We start from the raw sequence: 14,196 nt of genomic DNA, 5'->3' as shown, positions 1-14,196 counted from the left end.
CCTCATCTGTAAAATGGGGATTAAGACTGTGAGCCCCCCGTGGGACAACCTGATCTCCTTGTAATCTCCCCAGCGCTTAGAACAGTGCTTTGCACATAGTAAGCGCTTAATAAATGCCATCATCATCATCATTATTAATAGTAATAAATACTACAACGATTGTTATTACAGTGCCTGACCCAGTAAGTGCTGAACAAATACCACAATCAGCGCTTAGTATGGTGTCTGGCATTCATTCATTCATTCAATCGTATTTATTGAGCGCTTACTGTGTGCAGAGCACTGTACTAAGCGCTTGGGACATAGGAAGCACTTAGCAAATGCCACTGTTACTATTTTGTTATGATTTTAGGGTACAAATTGGGGTTTAAATTCCCAAAGTGATAGTTTTAAGTGCCCAGCACAACACATTTCACTCAGTAGGCACCCAACAGAGCACTCCAGATGCTTAACAAATCCCCCTGCGTGAACGCATGGGCAGAGACTGTGCCCAAATCTACGCAGGGCCTAGACATTGCTGGTGATTGATAATAAATGTTTCCCAAGGGTAAAGAACATGGGGTTACAGCCTGTTAACTAAAGCAATACAGTGTTTTAGTGGTCCAGGTGGAGGCTGTGACTTTGGAGTCAGAGGTCATGGGTTCGAATCCCCACTCCACCCCATGTCTGCTGTGTGATCTCGGGCAAGTCACTTCACTTCTCTGGGCCTCAGTTACCTCATCTGTAAAATGGGGATTAAGACCGTGAGCCCCACATGGGACGACCTGATCACCCTGTATCCTCCCCAGTGCTTAGAACAGTGCTTTGCACATAGTAAGTGCTTAACAAATGCCTATTATTATTATTATTATTATAGAGTGGAATCGACCGCAGGAAACAGAAGGAACATATCTATTCTATTTATTTTATTTTGTTAGTATGTTTGGTTTTGTTCTCTGTCTCCCCCTTTTAGACCGTGAGCCCACTGTTGGGTAGGGACTGTCTCTAGATGTTGCCAATTTGTACTTCCCAAGCGCTTAGTACAGTGCTCTGCACATAGTAAGCGCTCAATAAATACGATTGATGATGATGATGATGATGAAGTGGGAAGAGCCGGTGACCGCTGACTTGCATTTTTCCCTATTTCCATCCCCCCTGCTGCCTTTTGTCGCATTTCTTCGTCAACTAAGCACTTAAGTAATCACAACCATAGTATTTACGATCTTACATACCCCCATTATATAATCCCTCACTGCTGTACAAATTCGGGTTTCCCTCTTCCTCCTACTTGAATTTATTTAGCTTAACTTTTCAAGGCCTCAGTTTCTTCATCCTTCAGACCGGGATTCATTACCTTTTTTTTAATGGTACTTGTCAAGCACCGGGTGCCAATCGATCAATCAATCAATCAATCGTATTTATTGAGTGCTTACTGTGTGCAGAGCACTGTACTAAGCGCTTGGGAAGTACAAGTCAGCAACACATAGAGACAGTCCCTACCCAACAGCGGGCTCACAGTCTAGAAGTGCGGTGCCAGGCACCGTACTAAGTGCTGGGGCAGATGCCGGCTAATCAGAAGGGACTCACGGTCCAAATAATAACGGCGTTTATTAAGCGCTTACTATGTGCAGAGCACTGTTCTAAGCGCCGGGGGGGTTACAAGGTGATCAGGTTGTCCCACGGGGGGCTCACGGTCCTAATCCTCATTTGACAGATGAGGTCACTGAGGCCCAGAGAAGTGACTTGCCCCAAGTCACACAGCTGACAGATGGGGCTCAGGGTCTAAGAGGGAGTAGGATTTAATCCCCATTTTTCGGATGAAGAAACCGAGGCACGGAGCAGTGAAGTCACCCGCCCACACGCAACAGACAGGTGGCAGAGCCAGGATTAGAACCCAGGTTCTTTCCAGGGCCATGCTGCTTTTCTTCCGCTTGGTTCATCCTTCTCAAACTCATATCCGATCCGATTCTACGCCTCCACTTCTCCAACGCCTGGCCCCCGGGAAGCACGGACTTGATAGCCGTCCGGCCCGGTCCGTCCGCAGAATTCCTTTCGGGAAAACAGAGGCCTAGACTCCCCTCCATTCCCTCCCCTCCCTCCGCGACGTATCTTCCATCCGCTCCCGGTTTATCGAAACCCCTCGAAACGCGGAGTTCCGTTCTCGGGGGAAACAAAACAAGCCACGGCGGCGCTTCTCTTTTGGGTGGCTTTTTTTTCCTTTTTTTAAAAAAAAGAAAAAAATCACAGTGTGCAATGTAACGTTCGAAACGCTTTCCCCGGCCGCGATGAACCTCGCATTCGTTTAAAGGGAGCCGAAGGGGCTCGGGCGGGCGCTCGGATGGAGTCGCGTGAGGCAAGGGGCCAGAGGGGTGGACGTGCCGATAAATACGCCCAGGCCGGTCCGTATCGTGCCCCTCCACAGGCCCATCGCCCCGCGGTCCGGGCCGGGATGGGGCGGGCGGGCCTCAGCGGCCGAAGGAAGGCCGGCCCCTGCGGGCCCGGCCGGGCAGCCCGGAGCCGACTTCCCCGTTGGCCTCGGGGGCCTCCTCCTTGCTCCGGGCCTTGAGGCGGGCGACGAGGCGGAGGAGCCAGGAGTCCCAGTCTTCCGGCAGCAGCAGCAGGAGGAAGCCCAGGCCGATGATGATGATGGCGATGACCCGGACCCCGTTGAAGGAGATTTCGCTCACGTAGCCGTCCACCACTGCGGGGGGGAGACAGGGACACGGTCGCTCGCGGCCCGAGGGAGGCTTCGGGGCCGGGACCCCTCAACCGATCAGTGGTCCATGTTGAGTGATCTCCATCTATCTCACCGCCGACCTCTCGCCCACATCCTGCCTCCGACCTGGAACGCCCTCCCTCTTCGTGTCCGACGGTATATGGTGCCAAATTGTACTTCCCAAGCGCTTAGTACAGTGCTCTGCACATAGTAAGCGCTCAATAAATACGATTGATGATGATGATGATGGTGACTCTCCCCTCCTTCGAAGCCTTACTGAAGGCCCATCTCCTCCGAGAGGCCTTCCTCCTTTTCTCTTTTCCCATTCCCTCCTCCCTCCTGTTCCCCCTTTATTCATCCTCCCTCCCAGCCGCGCAGCACTACACCCATACCCGTCATTTGATGAGGATGGCGTTTGTTAAGCGCTTACTCTGCGCAAAGCACTGTTCTAAGCGCTGGGGGGATACAAGGTGATTCAGTTGTCCCACGTGGGGCTCACAGTCTTAATCCCCATTTGACAGATGAGGTAACTGAGGCTCAGAGAAGTTAAGTGACTTGCCCAAGGTCACACAACGGACATGTGGCAGAGCCGGGATTCGAACCCATGACCTCCGACTCCAAAGCCCGCGCTCTTTCCACCGAGCCACGCTGCTTCTCTAATTCTCTAATTTAGCGGCGAGGCCGCCTTCCTTGCTTCCTTAGGACAGTTCTGTTGTACCGTACTCTCCCAAGTGCTTAGTACGGTGCTCCGCACGTAGTAAGCGTTCAGTAAATACCACTGATCGGATTGATTGCTGTGTGCGGAGCAAGTTTTAATTTGTTAGTATGTTTGGTTTTGTTCTCCGTCTCCCCCTTTTAGACTGTGAGCCCACTGTTGGGTAGGGACCGTCTCTGTATGTTGCCAACTTGGACTTCCCAAGCGCTTAGTCCAGTGCTCTGCACACAGTAAGCGCTCAATAAATACGATTGATTGATTGATTGATTGATTGAGTTCTAATCCCTGCTCTGCCACTTGCCTCCAGCGTGACTTAGGGAAGTCCCTTCCTTTCGCTGTGCCTCAGTTTTCTCACCTGTAAAATGGGGTTGCAATAGCTGTTCTCCTCCTTCTTAGTCTGAGCTCTGTGAGGGACAGGGACCGCGCCTGACCTGATCATCGTGTATCTGCCCCCACGTTTACCACAGTACTGAGCACAGAGTAAGCATTTAACAAACACTGTTTGAGCACCCAACTCGTGTGGTGCACTGTAATAAGCGTTCGGGAAGTACAGAATAACCAAGTGACCCACTTTCCCTGCCCACAAGGAACTCTGCACTCCAACAGGGAGGCAGACTTGATAAAAAAAAATTCACCAGAGTAGTTAAAATTATTCATCGCATGTACCGTCAAATAAATGGTACTCGCCCCCTCTCCATCCCCCCCGCCTTACCTCCTTCCCCTCCCCACAGCACCTGTATATATGTTTGTATGGATTTATTAATCTATTTATGTATTTATTTTGCTTGTACATATCTATTCTATTTATTTTATTTTGTTAATATGTTTGGTTTTGTTCTCTGTCTCCCCCTTCTAAACTGCGAGCCCGCTGTTGGGTAGGGACCGTCTCTAGATGTTGCCAACTTGGACTTCCCCTCCCCACAGCACCTGTATATATGTTTGTACGGATTTATTACTCTATTTATGTATTTATTTTGCTTGTACATATCTATTCTATTTATTTTATTTTGTTAATATGTTTTGTTTTGTTCTCTGTCTCCCCCTTCTAGACTGCGAGCCCGCTGTTGGGTAGGGACCGTCTCTAGATGTTGCTAACTTGGACTTCCCCTCCCCACAGCACCTGTATATATGTTTGTACGGATTTATTACTCTATTTATGTATTTATTTTGCTTGTACATATCTATTCTATTTATTTTATTTTGTTAATATGTTTTGTTTTGTTCTCTATCTCCCCCTTCTAGACTGTGAGCCCACTGTTGGGTAGGGACCGTCTCTAGATGTTGCCAACTTGGACTTCCCAAGCGCTTAGTCCAGCGCTCTGCACACAGTAAGCGCTCCATAAATACGATGGATTGATTGATTGACTGATAAACAGATACAGGAGAGCTGAGGCTAGGTACCAAAAGCTCAGTGGCATCGCTTCCCTCATCCTCGCAAAGTCTGGGCGAAGAAGGGAGTGGCGGCCATTATTTTCCCGCCATTTTTCAGGTGAGGAAACTGAGGCCCAGGGAGGGTAAGTGACTGGCCCATGACCATCCTTTAGGCGGGGGGCAGAGCTGGACTCGGATCCTGGTTCTCCCGACTCCCAGCCCTCGACGCCCTCCTCGGGGCCAAGGAAAGAGGCGGCAACTGAGGAAGTCAAAACGCAGCCACGACAATCAATCAATCAATCAATCAATCATATTTATTGAGCACTTACTGTGTGCAGAGCACTGTACTAAGCGCTTGGGAAGTCCAAGTTGGCAACATCTAGAGGCAGTCCCTACCCAACAGTGGGCTCACAGTCTAAAAGGGGGAGACAGAGAACAAAACCAAACATACTAACAAAATAAAATAAATAGAATGGATATGTACAAGTAAAATAAATAGAGTAATAAATACGTACAAACATATATACAGATATACAGGTGCTGTGGGGAAGGGAAGGAGGTAAGATGGGGGGGATGGAGAGGGGGACGAGGGGGAGAGGAAGGAAGGGGCTCAGTCTGGGAAGGCCTCCTGTCTTAACCGTCTTAACCATTTTATTTGAAACAAAGCCTAACTAGGGCTGTGTAGGCCACAACCTTTATTATTCTATTTATTTATTTATTTTACTTGTACGTATCTATTCTACTTATTTTATTTTGTTAATATGTTTGTTTTGTTCTCTGTCTTCCCCTTCTAGACTGTGAGCCCGCTGTTGGGTAGGGACCGGCTCTAGATGTTGCCAACTTGGACTTCCCAAGCACTTAGCACAGTGCTCTGCACACAGTAAGCGCTCAATAAATACGATTGATTGATGGATTGATTGCCCCCCACGGCCTCCCCGCTCCCCCCAAAACACCCCCACCGGGAGGCCCTCCCCAGCCGGACAGTAACCGGTGGGGAAGCCGCCTCACCTGCATTCACGGGCACACTCAGCACAATCCCGAGAGAGATCAAGGTGGGATACGTGACGGCAATTCCAAAGTTCAGTACGATATTGAACGCTGAAATAAAAAAGGACAATAATAATAACGACGATAACCGTGTTTCCGTTTGGCGCTTATTATGTGTCAGGCACTGTTCTAAGCCTGGAGTGGATAAAAGCGAATCGGCAATCCCAAAGTTCAGTACGATATTAAACGCTGAAATAAAAAAGGACAATAATAATAACGACGATAACCGTGTTTTCGTTTGGCGCTTATTATGTGTCAGGCACTGTTCTAAATCTGGAGTGGATACAAGCAAACCGGCAATTCCAAAGTTCAGTACGATATTGAATGCTGAAATAAGAAAAGGACAATAACAGTAACGACGATAACCGTGTTTTCGTTTGGCGCTTATTATGTGTCAGGCACTTTTCTAAGCCTGGAGTGGATACAAGCAAATCGGCAATTCCAAAGTTCAGTACGATATTGAACGCTGAAATAAGAAAAGGACAATAATAATAATGATGATAACCGTGTTTTCCTTTGGCGCTTATTATGTGTCAGGCACTGTCCTAAACCTGGAAATGGATACAAGCGAATCGGCAATTCCAAAGTTCAGTACAATATTGAACGCTGAAATAAGAAAAGGACAATAATAATAACGACGATAACCGTGTTTTCATTTGGCGCTTATTGTGTGTCAGGCACTGTTCTAAACCTGGAGTGGATACAAGCAAATTGGCAATTCCAAAGTTCAGTACGATATTGAACGCTGAAATCAAAAAAGGACAATAATAATAATGACGATAACCGTGTTTTCGTTTGGCGCTTATTATGTGTCAGGCACTGTTCTAAGCCTGGAGTGGATACAAGCGAATCGGCAATTCCAAAGTTCAGTACGATATTGAACGCTGAAATAAGAAAAGGACAATAATAATAATGATGATAACCGTGTTTTCCTTTGGCGCTTATTATGTGTCAGGCACTGTCCTAAACCTGGAAATGGATACAAGCGAATCGGCAATTCCAAAGTTCAGTACGATATTGAACGCTGAAATAAGAAAAGGACAATAATAATAACGACGATAACCGTGTTTTCATTTGGCGCTTATTGTGTGTCAGGCACTGTTCTAAACCTGGAGTGGATACAAGCAAATTGGCAATTCCAAAGTTCAGTACGATATTGAACGCTGAAATCAAAAAAGGACAATAATAATAATGACGATAACCGTGTTTTCGTTTGGCGCTTATTATGTGTCAGGCACTGTTCTAAGCCTGGAGTGGATACAAGCGAATCGGCAATTCCAAAGTTCAGTACGATATTGAACGCTGAAATAAGAAAAGGACAATAATAATAATGATGATAACCGTGTTTTCCTTTGGCGCTTATTATGTGTCAGGCACTGTCCTAAACCTGGAAATGGATACAAGCGAATCGGCAATTCCAAAGTTCAGTACGATATTGAACGCTGAAATAAGAAAAGGACAATAATAATAACGACGATAACCGTGTTTTCATTTGGCGCTTATTATGTGTCAGGCACTGTTCAAAGCCTGGAGTGGATACAAGCAAATCGGCAATTCCAAAGTTCAGTACAATATTGAACGCTGAAATCAAAAAAGGACGATAATAATAACGACGATAACCGTGTTTTCCTTTGGCGCTTATTATGTGTCAGGCACCGTTCTAAATCTGGAGTGGATACAAGCGAATCGGCAATTCCAAAGTTCAGTACGATATTGAACGCTGAAATAAGAAAAGGACAATAATAATGACGATAATCGTGTTTTCGCTTGGCGCTTATTATGTGTCAGGCACTGTTCTAAACCTGGAATGGATACAAGCAAATCGGCAATTCCAAAGTTCAGTACGATATTGAACGCTGAAATAAAAAAGGACAATAATAATAACGACGATAACCGTGTTTTCGTTTGGCGCTTATTGTGTATCAGGCACTGTTCTAAACCTGGAGTGGATACAAGCAAATTGGCAATTCCAAAGTTCAGTATGATACTGAACGCTGAAATCAAAAAAGGTCAATAAAAATAACGACGATAACCGTGTTTTCGTTTGGCGCTTATTATGTGTCAGGCACTGTTCTAAACCTGGAGTGGATACAAGCGAATCGGCAATTCCAAAGTTCAGTACGATACTGAACGCTGAAATAAAAAAGGACAATAATAATAACGACGATAACCGTGTTTTCATTTGGCGCTTATTGTGTGTCAGGCACTGTTCTAAACCTGGAGTGGATACAAGCAAATTGGCAATTCCAAAGTTCAGTACGATATTGAACGCTGAAATCAAAAAAGGACAATAATAATAATGACGATAACCGTGTTTTCGTTTGGCGCTTATTATGTGTCAGGCACTGTTCTAAGCCTGGAGTGGATACAAGCGAATCGGCAATTCCAAAGTTCAGTACGATATTGAACGCTGAAATAAGAAAAGGACAATAATAATAATGATGATAACCGTGTTTTCCTTTGGCGCTTATTATGTGTCAGGCACTGTTCTAAACCTGGAGTGGATACAAGCGAATCGGCAATTCCAAAGTTCAGTACGATACTGAACGCTGAAATAAAAAAGGACAATAATAATAACGACGATAACCGTGTTTTCATTTGGCGCTTATTGTGTGTCAGGCACTGTTCTAAACCTGGAGTGGATACAAGCGAATTGGCAATTCCAAAGTTCAGTACGATATTGAACGCTGAAATCAAAAAAGGACAATAATAATAATGACGATAACCGTGTTTTCGTTTGGCGCTTATTATGTGTCAGGCACTGTTCTAAGCCTGGAGTGGATACAAGCGAATCGGCAATTCCAAAGTTCAGTACGATATTGAACGCTGAAATAAGAAAAGGACAATAATAATAATGATGATAACCGTGTTTTCCTTTGGCGCTTATTATGTGTCAGGCACTGTTCTAAACCTGGAAATGGATACAAGCGAATCGGCAATTCCAAAGTTCAGTACGATACTGAACGCTGAAATAAAAAAGGACAATAATAATAACGACGATAACTGTGTTTTCGTTTGGCGCTTATTATGTGTCAGGCACTGTTCTAAGCCTGGAGTGGATACAGCGAATCGGGTTGGACACAGTCGCTGTCCCTTATGGGGCTCGCAGCCTTAATCCCCATTTTACAGATGAGATAACTGAGGCACAGAGAATAATCATAATGGCATGTGTTAAGCGCTTACTATATGCAAAGCACCGTTCTAAGCGCTGGGGAGGTTACAAGGTGATCAGGTTGTCCCACGGGGGGCTCACAGTCTTCATCCCCATTTTACAGATGAGGGAACTGAGCAACTTGCCCCAAGTCACACAGCTGACAAGTGGCGGAGCCGGGATTTGAACCCATGACCTCTGACTCCCAAGCCTGGGCTCTTTCCACTGAGCCATGCTGCTTCCCCCAGCCTTCAAATCCCAATTTCCCAGACTGAGCCCCCTCCTTCCTCTCCCCCTCCTCTCCCTCTCCATCTCCCCCCCTTACCTCCTTCCCCTCCCCACAGCACCTGTATATATGTATAGATGTCTGTACATATTTATTACGCTATTTATTTATTTTACTTGTACATATTCTATTTATTTTATTTTGTTAATATGTCCTGTTTTGTCGTCTGTCTCCCCCTCCTAGACTGGGAGCCCGCTGTTGGGTAGGGACCGGCTCTAGATGTTGCCAACTTGGACTTTCCCAAGCGCTCTGCACACAGTAAGCGCTCAACGAATACGACTGAATGAATGAACATTTGCTTAGTACAGTGCCTGGCATGTAGTAAGCGTTTAACAGATACCATAAATAAACAAAACAATGGATTAAAAAACCCAAACATTTTTTTCCAGTTCCAGCCACCGCCCCCTCAAATCTCTGGCCAACCAGTCACTCTCTCTGGCCTCAGCTCAGGTAGCCCGTCCCAAGAGGCACGACCATTCAATCAATCAATCAATCAATCAATCAATCGTATTTATTGAGCGCTTACTGTGTGCAGAGCACTGTACTAAGCGCTTGGGAAGTACAAGTTGGCAACATATAGAGACGGTCCCTACCCAACAGCGGGCTCACGGTCTAGAAGGGGGAGACAGAGAACAAACCATATTAACAAAATAAAATAAATAGAATAGATATGTACACCAGGCTCTCACGGTGGGCTCGGGGACGTCATCATCATCATCATCATCATCAATCGTATTTATTGAGCGCTTACTGTGTGCAGAGCACTGGACTCCCAAGCACTTAGTACAGTGCTCTGCACACAGTAACCGCTCAATAAATACGATTGATGATGACTAAGCGCTTGGGAAGTACAAGTTGGCAACACATAGAGGCAGTCCCTACCCAACAGTGGGCTCACGGTCTAAAAGGGGGAGAAAGAGAACAAAATCAAACATACTAACAAAATAAAATAAATAGAATAGATATGTACAAGTAAAATAAATAAATAAATAGAGTAATAAATATGTACAAACATATACCCATATATCCAGGATGGTCGTCATTCCCGAGGGGAGGGTGGCCAGTAGCCAGCCCCAGTGGCTACTGCCTCCTTCAACCGCCCACCTCGGCCCAGTGATGATGATGGTATTTATTAAGCGCTCACTACGTGCCAAGCACTGTCCTAAGCGCTGGGGAGGTTCCAAGGTGATGAGGTTGTCCCACGGGGGGCTCCCGGCCTTCATCCCCATTTTCCAGGTGAGGGAACTGAGGCCCAGAGAAGTGAAGTGACTTGCCCAAAGTCACCCAGCTGACAACTGGCGGAGCCGGGATTGGAACCCACGACCTCTGACTCCAAAGCCCGGGCCAGTGGAGGGAGGCAGTGCGGACCGCTGGAGGGCACGTGGGGCTAGCAGTCGGGAGGCCCGGGTTCTAGCTGGGCTGCTGCCTCAGTCTCCTCATCTGTGAAATGGGGATCAGCTCCCTGCTCTCCCTCCCTCTTAGAGCTGTGAGCCCCAAGCGGGACGGGGATCGCGTCCCATCTGCTATGTCTTGCCTACGCTGGCGCTGAGCACAGTGCTAGGCACAGAGTCGGCACTCAATCAATGCCATCATTACTTGCTGTTTTTAATAATGATAATAATGACATTTATTAAGCGCTTACTATGTGCAACGCACTGTTCTAAGCACTGGGGAGGTTACAAGGTGATCAGGTTGTCCCACTGGGGGCTCACAATCTTCATCCCCATTTTACCGTAACTGAGGCCCAGAGAAGTGAAGTGACTTGCCCAGAGTCACACAGCTGCCAACTAGCTCTCTTCCTCCCTTCAAGGCCCTGCTGAGAGCTCACCTCCTCCAGGAGGCCTTCCCACACTCAGCCCCTTCCTTCCTCTCCCCCTCGTCCCCCTCTCCATCCCCCCATCTTACCTCCTTCCCTTCCCCACAGCACCTGTATATATGGATATATGTTCGTACAGATTTATTACTCTATTTATTTATTTATTTATTTATTTTACTTGTTCTTGTCCGTAGAGCACTGTGCTGGACGCCTCCTGCACGCCAAGCGCTTACAAAGGGATCGTGAGCGCGTGAGAGCAGCAGAAGAAATGATCCTGTCCTGGAGGAGCGGGCACTAATTATTTATAAGACGAGAGAGCCGGAGGAAAAACAGAGATCCAACTGGTCCCTTCCCCACAGCACCTGGATAGATGTATGTACATATTTATTACTCTATTTATTTATTTATTTTACTTGTACATATCTATTCTACTCATTTTATTTTGTTAATATGTTTGGTTTTGTTCTCTGTCTCCCCCTTCTAGACTGTGAGCCCGCCGTTGGGTAGGGACCGCCTCTAGATGTTGCCGACTTGGACTTCCCAAGCTCTTAGTACAATCAATCAATCAATCAATCGTATTTATTGAGCGCTTACTGTGTGCAGAGCACTGGACTAAGCGCTTGGGAAGTCCAAGTTGGCCCCACCGATCAGAGGTGAGGTGGAGACGTGGAAAGGGCCAGAAAAAGAAAAATGTCTTGCCCACCCAAAGCACACAGTGGGTCGGTGTAAGAGCAGAAGAGGTCACAGAGATGGGACGCTTTCTTTTTAAATGCCATTCAACAGGTGCTTCCCGTCAGTCAGTCAATTAATCGTATTTATTAAGCGCTTACTGAGCACTGTACTAAGCGCTTGGGAGACTACAATGAAACAATAAACACATTCCCTGGCCACAACGAGCTTGCGGTCTAGAGGGGGAGACAGACATTAATAGACATTAATAGACAGACAAAGTTTTTAGACTGTGAGCCCACTGTTGGGTAGGGACTGTCTCTATATGTTGCCAACTTGGACTTCCCAAGTGCGTAGTACAGTGCTCTGCACACAGTAAGTGCTCAATAAATACGATTGATTGATTGATTGATATATGTTTGTACAGATTTATTACTCTATTTATTTTTCTTGTACATATCTATTCTATCTATTTTATTTTGTTAGTATGTTTGGTTTTGTTCTCTGTCTCCCCCTTTTAGACTGTGAGCCCACTGTTGGGTAGGGACTGTCTCTATATGTTGTCATCTTGTACTTCCCAAGCGCTTAGTACAGTGCTCTGCACACAGTAAGCGCTCAATAAATACGATTGATGATTAATATAACTAAATAAACTATAGGCATATAATAATAGTACAGTGCTCTGCACACAGTAAGCGCTCAATAAATACGATTGATTGATTGATTGATTGATTGACTGATTGATATATGTTTGTACAGATTTATTACTCTATTTATTTATTTATTTTACTTGTACATATCTATTCTATCTATTTTATTTTGTTACTATGTTTGGTTTTGTTCTCTGTCTCCCCCTTCTAGACTGTGAGCCCACTGTTGGGTAGGGACCGTCTCTATATGTTGCCAACTTGGACTTCCCAAGCGCTCAATAAATACGATTGATGATTAATATAACTAAATAAATTATAGGCATATAATAATAGTACAGTGCTCTGCACACAGTAAGCGCTCAATAAATACGATTGATTGATTGATTGATTGATTGATATATGTTTGTACAGATTTATTGCTCTATTTATTTATTTATTTTTCTTGTACATATCTATTCTATTTTATTTTGTTACTATGTTTGGTTTTGTTCTCTGTCTCCCCCTTTTAGACTGTGAGCCCACTGTTGTCTCTATATGTTGCCAACTTGGACTTCCCAAGCGCTTAGTCCAGTGCTCTGCACACAGTAGGCGCTCAATAAATACGATTGATGATTAATATAACTAAATAAACTATAGGCATATAATAATAGTACAGTGCTCTGCAGATTGATCGATTGATTGGCGGAGCCGGGATTTGAACCCATGACCTCTGACCCCAAAGCCCGGGCTCTTTCCACTGAGCCACGCTGCTTAGGCCTGAGGGCGCCGGTTTTGCTTCCATCCGACCTCCGCCCCCGCGGCTCCCGTCCCTCGGGTCTCGGGGGGCCGACACGGCCCGGGGGTCGGGGGGCTCGGGGCCGGCGGGACGTGGAGGCCGAGGGGCCACTTACTCAGTAAGAGAAAGGAGAACCCGCAGAGGTTTCTCCACGGGACGTCGCCCAGGGAGTCCCAGTGCTCCACCCGGGTGAAGTAGAGGACGACGGGGACGCAGGAGACCAGCAGCAGGTTGAAGACGCCCAAGGCCGACAGGAACAGGGCCGCCTCCCCGAAGTTGGCGCTGCCCAACAGGAGCTTGAACAGAACCTGCGAAGCCGAGGCGAGAGGGCGGCGGTGGTCAATCAATCAATCAATCACATGTACTGAGCGCTTACTGTGTGCAGAGCACTGGACTAAGCGCTCAAGGCCCTGCTGAGAGCTCACCTCCTCCAGGAGGCCTTCCCAGACTGAGCCCCTTCCTTCCTCTCCCCCTCGTCCCCCTCTCCGTCCCCCCATCTTACCTCCTTCCCTTCCCCATAGCACCTGTATATACGGATATATGGTTGTACATATTTATTACTCTATTTATTTATTTATTTTACTTGTACATTTCTATCCTATTTTATTTTGTTGGTATGTTTGGTTCTGTTCTCTGTCTCCCCCTTTTAGACTGTGAGCCCACTGTTGGGTAGGGACTGTCTCTATGTGTTGCCAATTTGTACTTCCCAAGCGCTTAGCACAGTGCTCTGCACATAGTAAGTGCTCAATAAATACGATTGATTGATTGATTGATTGATTAAGTGATGGCGATATGGTGATGGCAGGGGGGGGGGGCTGGCGCAGGACGGGCTGGGGGCTGGCATCGGTGGGCACCGGCAGCTCAGGATGCGTTGGAGCTGGGCTCCCGGCCACCGACCCCAGCGGAGGGCAACCGGGGCCGAGGAGGAGAACCCGGACTGACCGCTCAGGGGTCAAACACGATGCCCATAATAATAATAATGATGGTATTTGACGTCCCAAGCGCTTAGTACAGTGTTCTG

The 14,196-nt window shown here is 46.5% G+C and overlaps 1 protein-coding gene across 2 annotated transcripts in view; it reads right to left on the bottom strand.

Moving 5' to 3' along the window:
- Positions 1-2,245: 2,245 nt before the first annotated feature.
- The window catches only part of SLC35F3 (solute carrier family 35 member F3), an 89,743-nt gene continuing 77,792 nt past the window's right edge, over positions 2,246-14,196 (bottom strand). For both annotated transcript variants that reach the window (XM_038761197.1, XM_038761198.1), the window contains exons 5-7: positions 13,291-13,483; positions 5,790-5,879; positions 2,246-2,680 (exon numbers count right to left, since the gene is read on the bottom strand). In XM_038761197.1, the coding sequence (XP_038617125.1) occupies positions 2,445-2,680; positions 5,790-5,879; positions 13,291-13,483 (519 nt within the window). In that variant the 3' untranslated portion in view covers positions 2,246-2,444. The remainder of the gene's footprint in view (positions 2,681-5,789; positions 5,880-13,290; positions 13,484-14,196) is intronic.

This window comes from Tachyglossus aculeatus, chromosome 19 (assembly GCF_015852505.1).
Source record: "Tachyglossus aculeatus isolate mTacAcu1 chromosome 19, mTacAcu1.pri, whole genome shotgun sequence".
Classification (NCBI taxonomy): Eukaryota; Metazoa; Chordata; class Mammalia; order Monotremata; family Tachyglossidae; genus Tachyglossus; species Tachyglossus aculeatus.
The sequence above is the reverse complement of the archived record's forward strand: the minus strand, read 5'-3'. Positions and strand labels throughout refer to the sequence as shown.